This window comes from Micropterus dolomieu, linkage group LG17 (assembly GCF_021292245.1).
Source record: "Micropterus dolomieu isolate WLL.071019.BEF.003 ecotype Adirondacks linkage group LG17, ASM2129224v1, whole genome shotgun sequence".
NCBI classification, from domain to species: domain Eukaryota; kingdom Metazoa; phylum Chordata; class Actinopteri; order Centrarchiformes; family Centrarchidae; genus Micropterus; species Micropterus dolomieu.
In genome coordinates, this window is record NC_060166.1 from 28,423,893 (window position 1) to 28,446,721 (window position 22,829).

The 22,829-nt window shown below is 40.0% G+C and overlaps 1 protein-coding gene across 1 annotated transcript in view; it reads left to right on the forward strand.

The window, feature by feature from the left end:
- Positions 1-1,708: 1,708 nt before the first annotated feature.
- synrg (synergin, gamma) overlaps positions 1,709-22,829 on the forward strand; it is a 37,633-nt gene continuing 16,512 nt past the window's right edge. Inside the window, exons 1-15 of the mRNA XM_046073188.1 lie at positions 1,709-1,846; positions 6,881-6,921; positions 7,784-7,932; positions 8,354-8,481; positions 9,683-9,788; positions 9,898-10,009; positions 10,858-11,265; positions 12,704-12,982; positions 14,195-14,272; positions 14,438-14,634; positions 16,603-16,836; positions 16,921-17,060; positions 18,853-18,971; positions 19,513-19,575; positions 21,300-22,253. Coding sequence (XP_045929144.1) covers positions 1,743-1,846; positions 6,881-6,921; positions 7,784-7,932; positions 8,354-8,481; positions 9,683-9,788; positions 9,898-10,009; positions 10,858-11,265; positions 12,704-12,982; positions 14,195-14,272; positions 14,438-14,634; positions 16,603-16,836; positions 16,921-17,060; positions 18,853-18,971; positions 19,513-19,575; positions 21,300-22,253 — 3,112 coding nt within the window. The 5' untranslated portion in view covers positions 1,709-1,742. The remainder of the gene's footprint in view (positions 1,847-6,880; positions 6,922-7,783; positions 7,933-8,353; positions 8,482-9,682; positions 9,789-9,897; positions 10,010-10,857; positions 11,266-12,703; positions 12,983-14,194; positions 14,273-14,437; positions 14,635-16,602; positions 16,837-16,920; positions 17,061-18,852; positions 18,972-19,512; positions 19,576-21,299; positions 22,254-22,829) is intronic.

The window sequence follows — 22,829 nt, forward strand, 5'->3', positions numbered from 1 at the left end:
CCCAACCCCTTTGTCTGTGTATGCATTGGCAGTGTCCTTAAAGTTACAAACAAGCCAAACACTGATATCTGCTGGAAAACAGTATGTATTGCAGCAGATAAAATGCTATAATTCGGGGAACAGCTGCCCTGTGTTCTGCCTCTCAGGCAGTCCTTCCTGCCAGAGGCGACCATCGGTCCCTCATCTTTCTTCAGCAGTGGCATAGCCTACTCAAACCCCACCAGGACTTTGGCTTCATTAAGTTTGTCTTCTTTCATACTTGTTTCCTATTTTCTCTCACTACCGCTATCACTTTACCAAGGCATAACTCAGTGGTAGCAAGGAAAGAAAGACATAACAGCATTTTGATGGCTAGTTACTTAATTTATGATAAAACAAAATTAAAACAAACAAAGCTAATCTCAAATTGTCTCATTTTCTGTATGTGTAGTCTACTCATTTTTTTTTTGAAAATGCAGAACAAGTGAACTACAGAGCATTATTGTGGGAAAGAAGTCAACAAAGTCAAGGCAAGTGTATTTGTACAGCACATTTTAAACACAAAGGCTTTACATGAGGCATCTAATCTAATAAAACATTTTAATGGCAAATATGAAGTAAAACGAAACATTCAAATGCCAACAAAAGACAAAGAAATAGTTAAAAGGGAGAGGCATAAATAAATTAATAAAAGTTATAGTCCAAACAATGGACTATTCCAACTTTCCAGTCTTTCTACTGCAGATTTTGGCAGGAATACGTTTCTTAAAATGTTATATGAAAATCAGGATCCTCTAGATCTGGGTATTGTTTCAGATAATTAAACCTAATATAGTTTTGCCTTGATGTAGAAGCTGAGGTCAATCAAAGTCTATTGAAACTTGAGTTAATCTTACATATTAAATATTCTCTTCATTTCTGTAAACTAGAAAATTTTAAAAATGTCACTCACATATATGTCAGTGAAAGTGCTATTTGACTATAATGGTTTTAAAATGGCAAAACAGAACACAGAAATGACTTTTGTCACAAATTAATGGTGAAAATAGGGAAGGAACCACTTTCTTTTAGTTAAATTTAATGATTTCCAGTGGTGGAAGAAATATTCAGATCCTTTAATTAACAACAGTAATACCACACATAATAGTAAAATAATGCAAGTTTTATCAAAATGTACTTAAAGTATTAAAAATAAATTCTCATTGTGCAGTGAAATGGTACCTGAAGTGTTTTACTATTATACACAAGGCCTATATTATGTTTCTGGATTAATTTAAATGTGTAGGTTGCATTTTACTGCTGTAGTTGTGTATGGCTGCACTAATTTTAACTACTTGGTTGTTTAAGCTGCATCAAATTGTATAAAATCGTCATATGTTTATAATGACACTGTCCTCTGAGAAACACTTTTCAGGAGCTTTCAGGAGTTTTCAGCTTTGTTACAATGCATTTTCCAGATAGTCCAACTTTATTTAGCTCAAGAAGTGGAGATTTTCAAAATCACAAAATTTGGAAAATCTGAAAAGTAACTAAGGTTAGGTCTAGTAGGCTAATTAAAGCCGTCAGACAAATGTAGTGGAGTAAAAAGCATAACATCGACTCTCAATATTTAGTGGCGTAGACGTATGAAGTTGCATAATGTGGGAATACCCAACTAAAATACAAGTACCTACAGTGCTGGAGTAGACGTTACTTTCACCACTCAGCAGCCGAGCAGCCTGGGACCAGGACATGAGCTGAGCCTGAGAGACTGAACTCAGGGCATGCCGGTCCCTGATTCAACCACCGTCACTGCTGACATCATCTTCTTACCAGTGACTGCTGTTATCAAGATGGCGCTGCGGCCAGGATCTGGGGGAGGCAGCAGGTATTTTAGCCTTTTAAAATCATCTCTGTCTCTAAAATGAAAACCATTTGTGAATTATCCGCCTCTGAGTGCCGCTTAGCAACACGTTAATCACACAGAAAGAGCTCAAATCCAGCGATAAAAGGCCGGTTTTGTTACAGAGGCAGGGTGATGAGATGAGATGGCTGGTTGTCAGGTGTCACAGCTAACGTTAGCTAGCTGCTTCTGCTGCCGGTCCATGCTCAGAGTGGGCCAAAACAAAGACACAGTGTGCATATATTAACACATTTCACGTGTCATGTTTTTTTTGCATCCGTCAGTATGCCTGCAGCTCACGGTGTCCAGTGATATAACATGGTATTTATTAAAGTAACACACATCACACTCTAGTAGCATTGTCAGAAAATCGCTGGCACCTGTGCAGACAGGCCTGTGGGCGGTTGATGGAGTTAATATTAGCCTTATCAACTTTGACTTTCTGGCGGTCATATGTGTTTATTTTGGGGAGTATTTAGTAGCATGTTAGTACACTGTCGAGTATTTAAGAGAGTGAAGCAGATGGGAAGTGAAGCTGCTAAATTAGTGATGATTTGAACACACCAGCTGCAGAGGCTTGATATATTTCAGCTCGTCTCTAGGTGTCACACTGCTCTGCTTTATGTTTAGTGAATACTCATTTACTGAATCAGTCAGCCCTCTCACACATGCATAGTCCATGTCTCTAAGCAATAAATAATTCTAAATATTTTAGAATTAATAGTTGTAAATATTGAGATGATGTAGAGGTATCTCATTAGAACATCATGGTCTGCAGAGGAGATGAAAAGGCCAGACTCATGATTCTTTCATAAGCTGAGCTCGAGCAGCTTGAATAATGAATATGCTCTGGTTACAAGCATCTCGGCTAGCCAGGTGATACTGACCTCACAGGTGAAACCAAATCCCTCAGGACTAGGTGAGTGTGGGCAGTAGGAAAAAGCTGATGTAATGTGAAGACCTGGAGGTAACTGTAGTTCTCTTGATGATATGCTTATCATTCTTCTTCTGATGTCTGATCCACACTTAATGACTTGTGCTATAACTTCTCTTGGCTAAAGTCAGTTCTGTTTACTTGTGGTATGTCCACTTAATTCCTGTATGAAGAGTGTTGCTCCCTTTTTCTTACAGATTTTTGACAATAAGTAGAGCAGGAAACAGTCAGGTAGGATTGTGTCAGCACTACTTTTTCACTGCTGTTGATAAAGCCTCACCTTTTAGAGACCGGTAGATGGCAATGAAGTCATTCAGTCAGTCAACTGTCAAGAAATGTTGCTATACCATTTATTTCATGTGTTACCTGTCCTGTTAGTGTATTTGGGTGAATCAGACCATTGTGGACAACGTTTCAAATCAATAAGCAGGACTGTTTTATCGCAATATTGGATGTTGTGTGCTATTTCATTTTCTGGTTCATTAAAAAAAAAAAACAGGCATTCCTGTGTTATGTTATCCATAAAGAGTTTCTCAGCTGATTTGTTTAAAAAGTTTCACTGTGCCTTGAAAGTTTTTATCCATATTGCCCACTCCTGACTAGCACCACTTTTTCACTGCTGCTGAAAATGTCTCATATTTATTTGGCAGATGGCTGTCAATCACATCCACAAAGTCTGTATAATTTTAGCCTGGTGCATCTGTTATCTGTAGCATATTCATTTCTGTTTCCATGCCAAATATCATGGATTTGAATGAAGGAGTTAAGTTGGAAGTTGGTTTTGGATGGTTTCAGTTGCAGTGAGTTTGGGTGCCAGACATGATAATACAGCAATAATAAAGTAAAACGTGTCAGGAGTGCCAGTGCGGGAAACCAGGAGGTGGAGCAGTAGTGCAACTTATAAAAAGCTACGGGACAGCTGAAGTAACCTTTGTGGGTTTTTAGTGTTTGGAGAAAACATGTCAGTTAATATATTTTGAAGCTAAATTGTGAAGTCAAAGTTGATGTGGCAGCATTTCCCACATGGAGACATTGACAGCAGCCTGTGTGATTACATAATTCGTCAGGCATTGACCTCATGAATGTCAGATGATGTCCTATTGTTATAACATACTTGTCAAGAGTGTGATGTTGTGGGGTGGGTTTCGTAACTGGTGACATTTCCAAGAAAATTATTAATCATTTAGTCTAGATTAAAAAAAGGTGTTTTTAAAAATGCTCATGTTGTTTTGTTTTACCAACAATACATATTCAGTTTACAATAATATAAAAGAGAAAAATAGAATAGCATTTGAGAAGCTGAAACCAGAGGATGTTTTGCTTTATAAATGACTTTTAATAGATAAACAAAATTATTGTTAATCAAGCAGGAAATTAATTGTGGCTCAAATCAATTAACTGATCATTTCAACTCTAATTGTGTTTTATTTAATACAACTGCAACGACACACTGATGATTAATTGCATTATCATATAGGCTAGCCTCTTTCTGTATTTCCTCCTTAGAAGAGGGATTTTATGTCTTATGTATATTCCACAATAAGAGTAGCTTCTGAACAAGCTAAAATAATTTTAGTTTTAGCCTCATCAGTGACGATGACATTGACACAAACTCCTGACCCTGCCTTCTGTCTCCCAGCTTTCAAAACAGTTTGATGATAGCTCTTGGATGATTACAGGCCTTTTACAAGGCACAGGCCTGCCTGGTGTCCACAGCTGCTGTTACTGCTTATCTCCTTCTATGTTAATCTGCTCGGCCATGACCTGTTATTTGCTGCAGGATGGTGGGCAGCAGCGCTGTAGTGCTCCTATAAAAGCTTTTTAAGCTGCAAATCTTACAGGAAGCAGAAAACCCTCCAAGTCAAGCATCATCACTGAAGATAACACCCAGGCGTATTACATCAGTACTCTGTGAAGGACAACCTCTTCCATTTTCTTATAGGTTAAATGCTTTTAAATTATGACTTTACAAATGTAATTGATATTTCCTTTACATACACACAGTCATCTAAATCACATTAGAGATGGCACTGTAATAGTTTTCATATCATCTCGTTCAATATATGAAGCTGCCTTCTTATATCAGAAATATTTATTAATTTGCCACTATCAGGTTACATAAATTGACATTAATGTTATGTAAATGCACCAGGTTTTGCAAAAATAGTTTGAAGTGAAAAGGTTTGATCAGCAAACCCAGGGCATGATAAAATAATATGCAAACAAAGAACATTACAACACAATACAATACCTCTGTATATCAAAGCCTTACACTGACTACATTGCTGCAACCTCCTTTTGAAAATGTTTCTTCCTTTCTTTACTGTTTTTTGGCCACTTGGTTGCAGCAGAAACAAGCTGTAAACATAACATTAACACTTTATAAATTTGAGTTCTTAGCAAACAGTTGCCTTTTTACACATCCAGTCGATTGATATAGCATCAATTATGACTACAGTGTTTGTGTTCAGCTGATGAATGAAAGTCTAATATGTATCTCCTTTTAGCTCTATTTTGGTCTCCACCAACTCCTGAGGGGAAAATCTGGCTCTTTAACTGCTAAATGCATAACTGTGTTCACCAGATAGTTGCTAACTGTTTCAGTGCGCTGTTTAGTGGTGTTGGTTTACATCAAATTTTTTGCGCTTTTTCAATGAAAACGATGCTACAACGGCATAGAGACAAATAAAAAATAGTAAATTTGAGTGCTGGAAAACCAAAACAATAAGTTGAAAGTCACCATAAAGCTCTGTAGAGCTGAAAGGAGCAGCGGAGTCTGGTGATAATTCTGTGTGGGTTAGTCGCTATGGGAGATCCCTTTCACGTTACACGTAGTAATTTGAGCCATTGGTCATTTTAAAATACTGTTTACAGCAGCTTTAAAGCTTATTTATTAGCTTGATAAAATTTCTGTGTACTGAAGGTTTGCCTCTTGTAGAATGTTTCAGAGCAATGTGTAAAAGCTGAACTGTCGACTCACAGAAAATGAATAAACATTTCATCATTGATTAATTGTTTAAGTCATTTATCAGCCAAAATGCTGAAACATTTGTTGGTACCACCTTATCAAATATGTGTATTTGCTGCTTTTCTATGTTTAAATCCCTATAAATGTAACGTATGTATGTATAAATATAAAAATACACTAAGCTCCCAAAAGTTAATTTTGCATCAAGAAGTCAAACTGAAATTATTCCTTATTTGCCATGGGGAGTTAACAAGTGCTTTGGCAAATGCTTGAACTATGTTACAATGAGTTCCCTGCCTCCCTTTTGTTAGCACAGTTGTGTTGGTACTAAAGTTAGCAGTGTGATAATGTCACTCCTATTGGATTAGTGATGCTCAAATGTAGCTTAGAGCCAGTCGGGGAAGCAGAGACCCGACTGGCTCTTTCTTCTGTTTGTCTCTGCATCATCAATTCCCGCCTGAAGAACTGAGTTGTAATAAGTTATTTGACAAATAGCTGAAGGCCTGTGTGGGTTGGCTCTGGTGAGGAGAGACTTGGCCGACTTGAAGAGGCTTCCTCTGATTATTTCTTAAAGGCCTTTTTCTCAGCACAGACTCAGTGACAGAGTCCAAGTCGCCTGTGGAAATGAAACTGCACCAATTTTTCTGCTTTTTGGCATTAATGTTAAAATTTCTAAGGAAACTCCCCTTGAATCTGCTCTTTATAAGCTGAAACTACTTACAACAAGGGGCATTGTGGTTCGATCTGTAACTGCTGCTATTTGCTGATCAGTAAACACCAACAGCAAATGGATATAGGATCAGTTTTTCCTTTTACCTGTCAGATTTAGTGCTTGTAGTGAAAGCAGCTTTTACTGATGTGGTGTTTTCACACAGAGAAAGAATGACGGCTTAGAAAAAATTCAGTGATTTTATTACAGCTTAATGCAGTCATGGCTCTCACTTTACAAATGCTTCTTAATGTGATAGTACGACACTTATGCAGAGGGTGTGGACAGGTTAATGAAGTAGTGACAGCTTCACACTTTTTGTTTTACATTTGTTCACGGTGACAGGGGACATGATGCTGTTTCTGTTTAGTTTGAATCACCTACATTTCTTCTTTTTCATCCCTTTAGTTTTATGTATCCCGTTGGAGGGGGCCTGGGACCTCCACAAGGTGAGTCATTCTGCAGTCAACATTACCAGCCCACTATATTTGACCACTTTCATTATTAGATGCTGATAAATAAATGACAAACATTTTATCTATGAATTTGAATTGATCAGTGATCATTTAGCCTAGATGATTTTTAGCCCGTTTTGCTTCTCATTAGTTTTTCCTGTTAACGATTGGTCCTTGTCGTTAAAGATCACCGTAAGTCATTAGACAGAACTAAATACCAGCAAGGATTCGGCACATTGGAGCTCATACCTTTGTTAGCCATGCCCAGAATAGGTGCAATGTGGGCCTCAGATGGTCTATCATTCAGCTGTGTGTGCTTGTCATATTTAGGCTGTTGACTTTGCAGCAACACACCTGATAAAGCATCCTCACATCACTGGGACAAGCGTCTCTAAGGGGTCATTACATGCTCCCATTAGCTATGTCATTTTAGACAAAGTAGATTGTGTGCAGCCTCCTAAACATGCCACTTATTCAGCCCGGTTGAGCCCTAACATGTGAATCATCTGGAGGCTCCAGTAAGAGCTGGCTGCTCAGCTCTGGCTGTCGGCTCCCACAGCATCTGTGAAAACAAACAGACACTTTCCCATTTTTTCCCTCCTCACTCCTCTTGTTTTGCTCCAAGCTGTCACAGTTGTCACCAGAAAAACAGATTTGGTTGTTGCTGAGCCTGTGTCTTTTTCCAGCTGTCCAGGAAATTGATTTGCAATACTGAATCATGTCCATACTCTGGAGGCTTTTTTAGCCCTAAACGTGTATTAAGTTTTTTTCATTGCACTTTAAATTGGGCTTACTGTCATGCTTCAAAGTTAATACACTATTCGCATCGTAACAGGGTTTGTGTGTGTTTCTGTAGGCATGGTACCCATGCAGCAGCAGCAGCAGCAGCAGCAGCAGCAGCAACAGCAGGGCTTCCCCATGGTTCCTGTCATGCAACCGAACATGCAGGGCATGATGGGAATGAACTTTGGAGGGCAGATGCCCCCAGGAGCAATGCCTATGCAGGTGAGCTTGTGTTTAATGTTGGGCAGTTTTTTTTTATCTTCTTGATTCTGTGTTTGTCTGTTTGTTTTTGAGGTGAAATTGTCCTTCTAATAGTTCCCTTAGGGGATTTATCATCAGCTTTTGTAGTATTTTTAACAAACCTGCTAATGTGGGCTTCCATTGACTGGTTCCATTCAAGTGGAGACTTGTGTTAAGAGCTCCTCTTAACCATATTTGCTTCCAAATCAATCTAGTCACCTAACTGTTCATCAGCACATTAACAGGAATTTATTACAGTCTTGTGATTTTTCACATCATTCTGAATTGCATTGCATTGTGAACATTTTTAATATCAAATGAAAGGAGTGTGACAGTAGTAATGCTCATCAGATTTCTAAGCTGCTGTTTGTATTTTTTTGTGGTTTTATTTTGTGGCTAACAGGGTGGAATGGCTATTGGGATGCAGACCCCTGGGATGCAGTTCTTAGGTCAGCCACAGTTTATGGGTATGAGACCTGCTGGACCCCAGTACACTGCTGACATGCAGAAGCAAATGGCTGAGGAACACCAGTAAGACATCTTTAAACTAATACCATGGCTATTCTTTGTGTTTGTTTGTGTAGTGTGTGTGTGTGTGTGTGCATGAATGCTCCCATATTTGTGTATATAATATAGCATAATAACAATTTTAGCAAAGCGGTAAAGAGACCATATTTTTTAGCCATACTAACAGCATGGCTCCATGGATAGCAATGTCAGTCAGTTGGTCCACCACTGTGGTCCAGATGGAAATATCTCAACAACTATTTGTTGATCTCCTGACTTGACCTCTAGCACCTCCATGAGGTTCACATTTGTGATTTTTGAGGATGAACAGGATTAGATTTAATAACTGGTGATCCCCTTTACTTTCAATAATTTAATTTGTCTAATCCTTGATATGTATATGTATATATACCTTATGAGCAAATATCCACAATAACATCAGCCTCAGCTGTACTTTGTGTTTCACTGAATCACTGAAAGCTCCAGTGGTGCTGCTCTTGGGTTGCCGCTGATTTGATCGCTTTATGGCTTTTTCCCTTTGAAAATTGTTGACTTATCTTGTAAAAATTAAAATAAAAAGGCTTCTTTTCAGGATAGTTTATATCCACATATCTATTCCTGGTTATTGCATCTATGTGTTATACCGTATCTTTGTTTTAATTATCTATGATAAGGGGGCTTCTGGGTGGCTTGGGCGTTTAAGATTAATTCTGGCAGTTTTCTACTATCTAATACATTTTAAAATTCTCCAATATACTTGATAATTGAAACTGTACTTGATTCTTTAAACTATACTATGATCTGAATTCATTTGTAAACTCTGACAAGACAGCCATGTCTGTTTTTTATGCTTTATAAATCTCTGAATATTTTCCACAAATGTAGATATTCTGCATTTCATAAATACAAAATAATATATACAAATAAAAATTACAGGAAAAATACGCAAACCTATACCCAATTGAACAAGGGTCATGAATGACTATGGTAAATGGAAAGAATGGTAATTATTCTGTTGATGGGAGCAATAAGACTTTTGGGGAGCCTCCTTAAATCTATGTCCTGTATTTTACTCATGCTCAGAACCCCTTCTTTCCAGTTTTTATTTGTTCTTTATTGTGTTAACAATAAAACAAATCCAAGTGTTTTGCCCTGTTACTAACATATTCAAGAATATGATTTACTTGGCTGTCCATATAATGTCTGCACTCTTCTTGCCCTTTAGAAAACGTCTGGAGCAGCAGCAGAAGATGATGGAGGAGGACAGAAAAAGAAGACAATTTGAGGAGCAGAAACAGAAGCTGAGGCTGCTCAGCAGTGTCAAACCCAAGGTGAGTCTCTCCCCACATCCTGTTCATTTTACTGTTTTTTTTGTCCACTTGTCCGCTTCTCAACTTCGTAATCCTCTGGGCTCTTAAAACTCAATCGTTCTGTACTCAGACAGGAGAAAAGAGTCGTGATGATGCCTTGGAGGCAATCAAAGGCAACCTGGATGGCTTCAGCAGAGATGCGAAGATGCACCCAACTCCATCATCACAGACTAAGAAGCAAGGTATCTTTATATCAACACTTTTATATGTAATCCCTGGGATTTTTCCTGATATGCCTCTCCATCAGCAAGCCTGGTCTCTGTAGCTCTGTTGAAATGCCTCCATTTGAGAATAATAACTAGATTAGAGGCAGGTCAGCATGATGATGGCGTAGCTGGCAGCCAGATGAGCCAAAATTGGAATTTTCTGTCTGACTATTTAAAATGCAACACAGATTCTTAATCACAGTTCTTTTATCACGTAATTTTCCTGTCTCTCACTTCATCTGTCAGTATTGTCATTATCCCTTTTTCAGTAGCATCATTAATTTTTATATCTGTTTTTAATACAGCATCTGTTAATGGACCTCAGTGTTCATGTTCTGAACTGTCTTAGAACTATATTTTCCCTGTGCACTTCAGAAATTTGTAGTTATGCGTTCGGTAATTTAACATAAAGCACTGTCTACTAGCAGCACTAATGGCATTGCAATACTATAGTTTCACCAAGGATGGATTTTCACCTTGAAACCAGTCAAATTGTTTTATTTGAATAATAATTAGCAACTAGACAAGCTTTGTCTTTGTGATCCATTGGTGGGGTCCTGGCCCACAGATTGGGTCAGTATTCTGGTGTTGGTGTTTATACAAAGGTTGCACTTAATCAGTGGTTCCGTTAAGAAGCATGTAATTAAATCTGAATATTAATTAAATGCTGCATGTTAAGATTTTGGTTGAATCTGCAGTTCTACCATTTCTGGTTTTTTACAAAATAGTCTTTATCTCACTCTTGCAATGTGCAGCCCTTAATTTATTCTCCGTTGTAGTGTGTGTCGTGTTGTGCCATCATCATTATTTCTTCATTTTTGCAGACTCATCGCCATCACACCCGTCTGTCACCACTCACTCCCTCCCCCCAGCTTTGTCCGAGGACAATGACGAGTTTAGTGACTTTCAGGGGCCTTTAGACGCTCCCGCCTCCTTCCCTCCGCCCTCCTCCTCCTCCTCCTCCACTTCCTCCAACTTCGGCCTCTCCTCTCAGGCCCACGTCCAGCCTTCGTCCTCCGCCCCAAAGACAGGTTTCTCTGAGGACGATGACGAGTTTAGTGACTTTGTTCAGGGTCCTGTAAATGCTTTCCCTTCCCCCAACTTGCAAGCTTCACCCCCTTCCCTGAGGGCAGATCAGTCCTCCTCTTCCTCCTCCCTCCCTGCCTCTGTGTCCATTCCCACTGTCACCCAAAACTCAGCTGTCAACACCAGCTCCCAATCTACATTTCAAGGTAACTCTTCTTTTGCTTTGTTGACACCTTCCCTCCTGTCCTCATACTCTATACTCAACCATTTATATGGAGGAATTGTTAGTTTTACTTGTAGTGCTGCTTTTTTTTGCTGATGCTAAATATTTTGACTGCTACGTCTGGATTTTTGATTGGTTTTGGCCTGCATTGCTGTGTGAGAGCATGCAGCCAGCACAGCAGATGGCCTGGCCTCATCACCTAAACTTTTAAAGTACCAGAAATTACAAATGAAGCAAACAAGGATGAAGAATAAATAAAACTTGCTTCATCATTAAAAAGAGAGAATGTTTCTCTATTGGTTTTAACCAAATAGTCGACAATTCATACTGATCCATTTATGGTTTGTGCACAGATAGAAGATTGTCACTGTCATGTGTCATCTGCCGTCTAATCTCTCGGATGAGCAGATGCTCTGACAGCCCTCGGTCTCTAGACTATGAATGACAGAGAGATCACCTTCTGTCCAGAGAAATGCAACAGCTAGCCCTCCATCCAGTGTCATCTCCCAATCCTCTGAGACATTTCTGACCTAGTTGTTTAGCATCTGGAATAAGCAGCTTAGATTAGATGTACCACTTGCCTCTAATAGTAGAGAAGAGATACCTTCAAAATATATTTAGCAGTTTGATGTGGGAAATTAACTCTTTTTTTTTTTGTTCAGATCATCAAAATAGCAGGTTGCGTAAGAAAACTGTCATGTTAATTGGTACTTATTAACAGGACCTGACATATAGGGCAGAAAATACATAGTGTGTGACAGTAAAACAAATGTCAGCATACTAAGGGGAATATTTACTAAGTCTGTTACAAATTTCATCAGGGGAGCAAACTTTTAGTTAGACTAAAGTATGATTGAATGAGCCAAGTCGCAGTTCATCTGGTTTTCAGAAAATAGCACTAAATAAAATCTGATGCTGGGCTGTGACATATTTCTACTTAATTACTGGCTGCTACAATTATATCGCACTGAACTGGACCTGCTATGAGCCATTAAAAGTCAGGAAAAATAAGCATTGCATTTCTCTCTGTCTTTCTCACACATTAGTTGGCTATAATACCTCTACATATGTGTCTGATAAAAATTTCCCAGACGTACATTTCAGATGCAATGTCCTCTGCCGCAATGATAAATCAGGCAATGATAAATCAGGTGCAGCAGCTATGAATTGCCATTTCCTCTGAACAGGAATGCTGTAAGTTACATGAGATCGAATACACAATTTTCATTGGTACAGCTTTTTTCCCCCCATTAAACTGTCGTGCTGTTCTTCAGTAAATAAATAATTTCACAAATGCTTAGTAAATATACCCCTAATCTAGCAGCAAGTGTAATCATCAACTTGGCTATAGAGAAATAGGAAACTGCTATGCCTAGTAAGTGTGTATTATCAAAAAACCTGTTCCTCACTCACCCTTCTAGGCCTGTCCCTGGAAGAGAAGCTATTCTCCTCATGTGATCTTACTGCTGATAAGATGGCCCAGGTTAGCTTTAAATCCAAGCACAGTTTGGATAAAATGGTTCCTAAAGCTAAAGTTTCAGCCCAGTTTGAATCCAGCACTAAAGCGAGGAACTGGGCTGCGGCCCCTGAGGACTTGAGTTCGGTCTTCGTCACAGAAAAGCTACCTGAGGCCCTGGTGTCAGCACCCAGCGTCCCCCCATCAGCTGCTGACTCGTCTCCTCAAACGAGTAGTGACAGTGGTGAGAGAAGTGCCTGTTTATTAGACTTTATAGCTTCTTCTTCTCTCCCTTGCTTTGCTGCAGTACACAATCAAGGCAGTAGTTTTCTTTCTGTCCTGGGGAAATATTTTCACTCTTTCTAACTCTGACATAATAATTCTGTACCTTTTAGCAGCTGATTAATCTATTTTTTCTCTTTGGGTCATAATTGGTTTATACTTGATTCTAGCCTATGTGCTGTTAAATGAAATACCGCTGACATTTTCTTCACTTTTAGTATGAGATAATTATGGAGTGGCAGTGCCTTTGAGGTACCCTCCCTGGTCTCTTTACATCTTCTTGTAAGCAGAGTCTCTGCTCTTATTTCTGTCTGCTGTATACCTCTGTCACTTCTGGCCAAATATTAGAGGGGCCTTCTCATGTTGGCGCTGTCTGCACACATTTTGGAAATGGACTGTGTCTATCGAGGTCCTGGGGTAATACCTGCTGACTCAATAAGCTGCCATCTGTTCCCTCGCTGTGTAACACCCTCCCAGAGAAAAACCTTTGGTGCATGCTGACTGCTTTGGTTTAACAGGGATGCGCATGGATTGGCAGTTGCCACTGGGGCTCAAACGTAATCCAAGGCTGATTGTGCATGCCACTTGGCTACTCCTTTGTGCTGTTATTTGTTTGTCTGTGTTCGTGTCCTCCATGTCATCGAGGGAAATATAGAGGCTCATCATGGAGACTGGGGAGATTTGTAATGAGATTCATTTAACTGCCCAAGACTGATGGGAGTATCATGTGCAAAGTGTCTGCCTGAGTAAACAGATTCCTTGCAGACAGTGTTAGAAACTCAATGCGAGTCGTAGCTTTTTTCCCTCAGAATGTTTGTCAGCTTACTTGCAGAAAGAAAAAAGTTTATTTAGGTCAATGTCAGCAGTTAAATTGGATTTTTAGTTATTTTTTTCTTATAAGCGAGACTCCTCTCTCCCCTCTCCTTGAAGCAGGAAACAGACTGATTTATAGATGTCTGACGTGGCAGGACACTTGTGATTCAGTGCAGGGGAGCATTACTTCTGCACCAAGCCTTCCAGACATCAGGTGTATGATTTTGTTGAGTTTGATAAAGCAGGGCTCAGCTGCCAAGAGGGTTGGCGAATCCAATGCCTGGACCAGGCTTTTGCTATAACAACTAATTGTGTGTCTGTGTGTGTGTCTATGTGTGTGTGTGTCTGCTTGTGACAGCAGGTGTTGGCGTGTACCCACAACAAGAGCACATCCAGTCCATGGTGCCAGCCTGGGTTTACAATGACAGCCTTGTCCCAGGTAAACATTTATAAATAAATATGTCCAGTAATGTTCATAGATATTCATGTCTGACATTACACTGTTTTGTAAAAACAAATACAAATAAATACAAACTATAAATCTCAAGTTAAATTCTAAAATAATTTAGTTGGTTACATCTTTACCTTTTTTTTCTTTCCTTAGAAATGTTCAAGAAGGTTCTTGAATTCACCATGACTCCGGCAGGGATAGACACAGCCAAACTCTACCCAATACTGATGTCATCAGGTCTTCCCAGGGAAGCACTGGGGCAAATCTGGGCATCAGCCAACCGCACAACACCTGGCATGCTGACCAAGGAGGAGCTCTACACTGTACTTGCACTAATTGGTGTGGCGCAGGTAAACACCGGAGTCAAAACAAATTATCCACTTAAAACAACTTTATTAATCATCCCCCATGGCTTCCACACAGCCTCGACATAAACTCCACACTGGAATTCGGCGTAGCTAGAAATAGGGAGAAAGAGGCGTTGTGAATCAGCACAGGGCTTGTGAGGCGTTGTAAGCCGAATATATGTCTGAGTCCCCATCAGCCGAGTTTGGCAGGAGGCTTCTTATCATCCTTAGCCTGGGCCTGTCACCACCACCCTGGGGAAGATGCAAATCTGCAGGCAGCTCACGAAACACTGCATGCCACCGCTTCCATGCGAGGAATAATAAGACACCTTTGGTGATGCAAATATTCAAGAGCCTTAAAACACAAGCACAACAAGGTGCATTCTCGTGTGAGGGGGGAAAAGGTTTGAATCTGCCTTTAACATCTGTTCAAAAGGAACTTGACTGTATTGAATAATTTCAATCCTTGTTTAGTGACTATATGATGCCATCGAATGAAATGGGTCCAGAGTAGCCACTACGCCGACACCTCTAGTGATCTTTCATGGTTTAAAGGTTCAGTGTGTAATATTTCTGAGGATCTAATGACAGAAATGCAATCCAAGATCCATAACTATGTTGTCAGTGGTGTATAACTGTATATACTACGTTCTTCTTGTTCTACTTCTGGTAGAATTCAGGCAGTGCAGACACTCATCACTATGCTGAATACGTACGTTAGAAGAAGAAGAAGAAGAAGTAGTAATAATATACAGCGGGGATTGGCAAATAAGTTTTGCATCGGAGTAATATTTTCAACCATTAGATGGTGGGTGAGAATATAAGACTTGTTTCAACATGTTGTTTGGTTTGCTCAGTCGGTAAGGTGTGGGGCTCACAATCCGAGGGCTGAGAGTTCAATCCCATCTTGAGACAATTTTTTTTTCTCTCTTCAACAAATGGATTCTGCAGCGAATGTTTCTCAGATAAGGACATGTGCTGCACTGTTTGTGTTTCAGTGTTTGATCCGCATCCATCAACCTACAGTTGCTTTTTGTCGTGTTTCTCTGTATCTGCAGGCAGAGGACATTTAGGGGAATCACGTTTTTTGACGGCTCTTTTAGAGGTGTGTCAAGCAGGCTACAGACTCTTTTAATGTCATTCAGTAAAAGCTCAGTTCAACTCCAATACTGCTTTACAGTAAAGAAGCTTTTCACGGTTTTATTTTGTAGGCAAAACCACTAAAGAGGAAGTGATTGAACTGTTGCTTTCATAACTGAGATCTATTTCAGCATCAGCCGCTATCAAACTATTTATTTATATTTTTTGCACCATAATCTGACTGCAGTGACAATGTTACACACTCTGGCTTACATTTTCCATGTTATCGGTCAGTGGCCAAGTCACAATAACATGGTTTTACTAAATAATTAAGTAAATATAATTTCTTAATAAATATACCTAAAGAAACCTCATTTCTTGACTGGCCACTCTCTGCTGTCTCAGAAGAGACACTTTTTGTGCTGTGTCAGCCACCGTAGCTCTCCTACGCTCTTTGAAAGGGTAGGTGGGCAGTGGTAGATTCGACCGATGGTTGCAATTCACAACCCTCACCACTAGATGCCACTAAATCTTACACACTGAACCTTTAATTGATCAACAGATTTTGATTTGACAAGTGAAATCAAAAACTGCATTTTGTCTTATTATCAATAAAAAAAAAACAAAATCAACAATGTGATTGTCTCTCAATACTTGCCCAATTTTTACCACAAAAATAAGTTATCTTTAAAATGAAACATTTCAAGTTTAAAATTTAATCTTTAGCTCAGTGTGATTTTAATAGTGCCCAACAACTGGGCTCCATGGCAGAGGAATAAGCTATATCGGGGGTTCTTTTTTGGTTTTGGACTTTTCATTGGATTTGTTGACAATAAGAAAAACATAAAACATCACTAGTCGTATCCTTTAAACTAGTTTCCTTTGTTTCAGAGTGGCCTCCCAGCAATGAATGTGGAAATCCTCAGTCAGTTCTCTTCGCCACCAGTGCCCAACCTGCCGGCCCTGGCTATGGCCATGGCCCAGCACCAGCAGCCCATGATGGCCAAGCCCCCGGTCTCCATGGCCATGCCCGCACAAGCAGCTCCAGTCATGGCCATGACACCTGCAGCACCTTCTCAAGCACCCACAAACACTAACTTTATCGCCAGTTTCCCTCCGGCACATGTAACAAATCCATGCCTTCAGCTCTGCATTTTCCTTTAGCTGATCATATTTCACTTCTTACTCAATAACATGTTGTTGTTTTAGGGGACCAAACCAGATGATGATGACTTCCAGGACTTCCAGGAGGCTCCAAAGGCAGGAGCAGGAGACCAGGTCTTCAGCGAGTTCCAGGGGGAGTCGGGTGGAGGTTTCCCCACCACCATCGCACCTCAGCATCAAAACAGGTACAGTGCAGACGCTCAGTAAACCTAAACCATTAATTAGTTTTCAAATTAAATATTGCAAAGTTTTGTATCACCAAAGGTTGTATCACCGCCTGATATAACCTCATCTGTCTCCTTTTGCACTTTGACTTCTACTTTTCTCAAGAAAATATTTGCAGTGATGAGTGTCTAATAACTAGCCCTCATTGGTTATTTATAGCTGAGTTAATCTGCATAATATTTGTGTCTTGCATTATCTGTCTTGGAAACACATACAGTCAGACCCACTGTCTTAATATCTTGTAATAACCTCCCCAGAATAGCAATGAGTTTTGGTCATCTCTTAATGAATTCATTTCAGTGGACAGTAGATAAGCTCATTTCTTTATATTACTTTCCCAGCCCTATAGAGAAACCGTTCACGGAGAGGAAGCTGAAAGGCAATTATCCCTTGAAAGACAAAGAGAACGCAGAACTGAAGTATCTCACATCTAAGTGGCATAGGCATTTTATAATTTCCTCCTCTTTCTCCCCTGAAAACAGACTGTGGGGATTTTTGTTACATTGCTGGAACAGTCAGGAGTTGAGATCGCTGTCTGATTAAATGCAAGGCTGAAAAGCTCATGTTGGTTTCCCAGCGTGAACTGGCAGGCATAACTTATGTCTTGCAGAGAAAGGGCTTTGAGGAAACTAGTATTCACTGGAAACTGAGCATAATGAATTCCTTCAGTGCTTATTCTTGTATGTCTTCAGATCAGCTACTTTTACGAAATATTGTAAGATTTTTATGCATGTTCGTTTTCTCTCTCAAGGGCATCAGAACATAATGCTATTGGTCATCATTATTTAATTTCCTCTTACATGAAAGTCGCCATGTTGTGCCGCCATGTTTCTACTGTAGCCCACAAGGACAAACTGCTCTATAGAGCTTGTTTCGTCACTGCATTGAATAGGTATGAAGAAGAAGTAGTAGTTGTAATCGTCTGGTTTGTTAGAAGTGAGAAGAGAAGAGAAATTAGCACAAGAGCCGACAGAGCATGTTGGCCATTGTAGCTTCTCTTCCGCTTGCAAAGGGAAGGGTGAGCGGTAAGTGAGTTGTTGGTTGCGATCCGCAACCCTTACCACTAGATGCCACTCAAACCTACACGCCGAATCTTTAAAGGAATAATTTGCTTTCTGGTGATGAGTTAGATAAGATGATTGATAACACTTTGATATTTGTATGGTAAATTTGAAGCTAGCTGCAACAACAAGTTAGCTTAGCTTAGCACATAGGTTTATAAAGGGGCTTTAATTTGAAATACCAAAAGCACGATTGCAAACACTTGCATAGCAGAGCGTGTTTGTATTGGACTAAATGCCATAAATTCAAAGAGGCCTAGTCAGCTGCACCTAAATTTTAGGTGCATTGGTTTCTTCTTCCTTCTTCAAGCATTTGTCTTTGTACCATGGTTGGTATATAGTCACAGTTTAAACAAATAACTCAAAGTTATTTTTATAAAAGTTACTTACTGAACCTTTTAAACTAACAGACATTTACAGTGTGTAACGGCAAACAATTACTGATATAAGACACTCTACAGCTGTTTTTTCAGAATTTGCATGAATAAAGCAAAGATACAGATAAAAGAAGGCTTGCCTCAGCATCATAGCCACCACAATTGGTATGACTATGTAGAATGAAAAAGCTTTGAACAAAAAAAAACAACTGTCACCCAAATGTTCAGTCAGCTCAGCCACCTTATGGGGGTTAAACTATACTATTGAACATCACTTTTCCTGATGTCTTACTATAGCTATTGTGTCCCTGCAGTGCTCCTTCCATGCTGACTCCAGTGTCTGGTTCCTCCTCTGTCACGTCCTCTGATAAGTACGCCGTCTTCAAGCAGCTGTCGGTAGATCCGCCTGCAGAGCCTACACCGCCTGCCTCAGGTACCTTCTAAACCTCACATAGGATGTTAGGAACATTGTCTGCTCTCCATGAAATGCTCCACCCAGGGAAAACCCTTGGAAGAAAAGATAAAATAGGGAGAGCTTAAGGAGTAAAAGTGATCTTCAGATGTTTAAACCAACAACACAGATAATGACACACCTCCCGCTCCTCTTACTAGATAACTGGCAAGTAGTGCAACCATTGTTTCTCAGATTCTGAAATAATATTATTTTTCTATCCACCTAATACAGCATATTTATGACTTTTTAAAATAATGATCCCTCCCAATTGATCCCCGAAGGTCACCTAGTGCAACAAGTCTACCTAAATTGTAATGCAGAGGAAATGATTTCCAAAGCAGCTTAATTTTTTAGTACCTTCAGTTTTTGGAAATACTTTTAACTGTGTTTTGGTCCTTAGACAATACATTGAGTACTAATTTGCTGTAACAAATTGCATTATGGCTGCCCCTGCCTGCCTGTGAAATGAGTTGTATTTTCTGTTCATACTTTCCATTCTTCTTTGTTTGTTCTGATTCAGATATTGGAGACAAATACAGTGTGTTCAGACAACTTGAGCAACCTGCTGACAAGAAACCAGTCGGTAAGAATCTCAGCCAGCCTTTCTTATACATTAAAGTCTCTGAAAAACACACATGCATATTAGCGAATCTATTGTTTTTCTTTATATATTTCTGTGTATTCCTGAGCCAAATCCCTTTGGTCTCTTTGCCAAATGACAAAAAGGACTTATTGGGCTCTGAGATGATGCCTGTGAGCCCTTCAAGAACCATATCACATCCTCCTTAGAAAACAAGTCTTTGTGTTGTTTTGGTTGGGATTTGTAGGGAAAAGGGTGACGTTAGTGTTAGGTTCCCTCTAATTAAACATTGTTTTATAACTTGGGTGAAACTGTTGGGTCAATGCCATATTACCATTGTTCCATGTTTACACCAAATCTTTTTTTGCAAGACTGCAGTGTTGATACCAGTGTGTTTCCCATCCCTGTTTCATTAGAACAGTTTCCGATGGGGACAGCTCTTACAACTCCAGTAAGTCTTGCTTTGCGGTGACCTTTCCTTGGCATTGTCAGGTCCCATCTCCTTAATGAGCCCATTAGTTATCTCTTCTCCACTGTACACTAGCAGTGTGAACAGATTCTCTGTTTCAGTCCATGCATTTATTATACCACAGTGGATTAACAACCGCTGAAATTCAAGAATGCATTCTGACTTTTTCTGTGTGGTTAATACAAGCGGCATGTTTCAACAAAAGGACAAAAAGAGACAAAAATTTTCTGTTCCAAAAATGTTTGTGCTTCTCTTTTTATAGCATATAAGGAGTTTTTTTCATTGCAAAAATACCCATCTTAACTGGTAATTTCAGTTTCTATTGAATTTTTAAATTTTTTGCACAACAACCTACTGTGTGTGATATTTCTCAAGACAGAACTGCTTAAGATAGTTGCAACTGATCTTGTAAGAATCAAATTTTCTTATTTAACATGGGCAAATCAGAAAATCTTAATTTTTAATAAACATTTGCTCACATATCTACTCAAGCACAAAATATATCACATTATATTCTGACACATTCATATTTAGCAAACCCTTCAGGAGTAAAACCTAACTGTACAGTTTAAAATGAATATAATTGATATGTTTAGCTAAGTTATGTTCCCAGGATATTTGTCTACCAAACCAGTATTAATGGTATTTTTGTATTATTACTATTACGCAACGCTAACCAGATGTAACTAGTGGAAATTTAATTTTTTTGTTCCTGATATTATTAGATTTGTATATATCGTCCTTTTTCTGCTCAATTTTAAAATATACTTGACACCGGTTTCTAAAAATGAAAACCAAAATGCTGAAATGGCATTGGCAGCAAATTGACCTCTGTTACATCACTGGCAGAAATTTTCATTTGGAAAGTTGAGGGATTTTCAGACTTAATAGAGACAAAATAACTTGTTAAGATGGACTTTTTTGCAGAATTTCTTTATCTTGTTCTGTCCCAGTTGGATCAGTTCATTGCATGTTATCGATTGCTGTATGTGTCTTTAGATGACATAGCTTTTTCTGTGCAGTGATGTGTGCAGTTCTTTGGACACTGCACAGTTCATCACAAGACAGGAAGTTTCACAACACAACACAGCCATAACTAATCCATACACTTCCTTTCTTGTAGGATTGTGAAATGACAGAATCATGGCTGGTGCGGCTGAGGCTTTACTGTCTCATGTCAGATGTCAGTTTCCCATTATGTCTCTCTGCCAGGTTAAATCATTTTTAATGATCCTAACTTGTTCTCTTTGGTTCGCAGGGGAGGGATTTGCAGATTTCAAGTCTGCCAGCGCTGATGATGGCTTCACAGACTTTAAAACCGCCGACAGCGTCTCTCCACTAGACCCTTCGGAACAGGCCAAGATCTTTCAACCTGCCTTCCCTTCTGCTTTCCCAAACTCTCAGTCTCTACAACATCTACCACAGCAGCAGCAACAGCCAGCAGTGTCTCTTTCGCAGCCCAAAAATCCTCTCAACATGGCCGACCTGGACCTTTTCTCTTCTGTAGCTTCCTCTGTTCCTGCCCCCACCGAGACAAAACCCAGCACATTTCCCTCTGTTTCTGTGCCCCCCTCTCTAGTGCTCCTACCAGGTGGAGCTAAACCTCCAGGAGGAGGGGCAGATGATTTTGGTGATTTTGCCCTTTTTGGTTCCTCCTCTGATGCTGCTCAAGCTTCAGCAGCAGGAGGAGCTGTGGCAGCCCCTCAGGACGACTTTGCAGACTTCATGGCGTTTGGCAGCTCTGGTGGGGAGCCTAAAGGCGAGAGCAGCATGGGGATCCAAGGGGAAACCTCCACCCAGCAGCGTCCTCAGCAGAGCTCAGACAAGTACGACGTATTCAAACAACTGGGTGGATTGGCCTATGATGATACTAAGGAGAGTGGTGGTGGCTCCTTCTCTTCTCTCAAAAGCGACACAGATGACTTTGCCGACTTTCAGTCCTCGAAGTTCTGCACAGCACTCGGGGCTTCAGAAAAGACTCTGGTGGACAAGGTGGCCGCTTTCAAACAGGCCAAAGAGGACTCCGCCTCCGTCAAGTCCCTCGACCTCCCATCCATCGGGGGGAGCAGTGTAGGAAAGGACGACTCCGAGGACGCGCTCTCAGTGCAGCTGGACATGAAGCTGTCGGACATGGGCGGAGACCTGAAGCATGTGATGTCAGACAGCTCTCTGGATTTGCCGGGTCTCTCGGCCCACCAGCCCCCCGCTACAGGTGAGGAACTAGTGCGATTGCTCTGGTGAGGGCCCCGTCCAGTCACACAGTATTAATTCTTAATTAAAGGCCAGCAGTGGCCTCTCCTCCTCAGTGTCCACTTGTGAAACCACACAAGGGTTCAAAGGGCAAGTAATGACGTCCTAATTTAATTGAATATGCTCAAACACTAAAGACAGACATAACACTACATGAATAACATATCAGATAAGACACATCTTTCATTGTACATTTCATCATTCATTTCATCTCATTTATTTATATATATATGTATTTATTTGAATCCTTCCTCCCTTTTCTTTTTATTTCCAAATTCCCCTCACTCCCTTCCTGCATATAATATTATTGTAATGACAGAAAGGTCCCGGCCCATTTCTCTATTTATTTACAAATGATGAGTGCCTGTTTTTTATGTGATGGCAGTCGTACTTGATAGACGAGGTCCCCGGTTGCTGTCTGTGTGACTTGGATAAGCTCCTTGTTTGTTTGTGTCAGACAGCTCGTTTCCCTTCAGTGTACCTATTGCCTCCGCAGGCTGAACTGTGTGTGTGTGTGTGTGTGTGTGTGTGTGTGTGT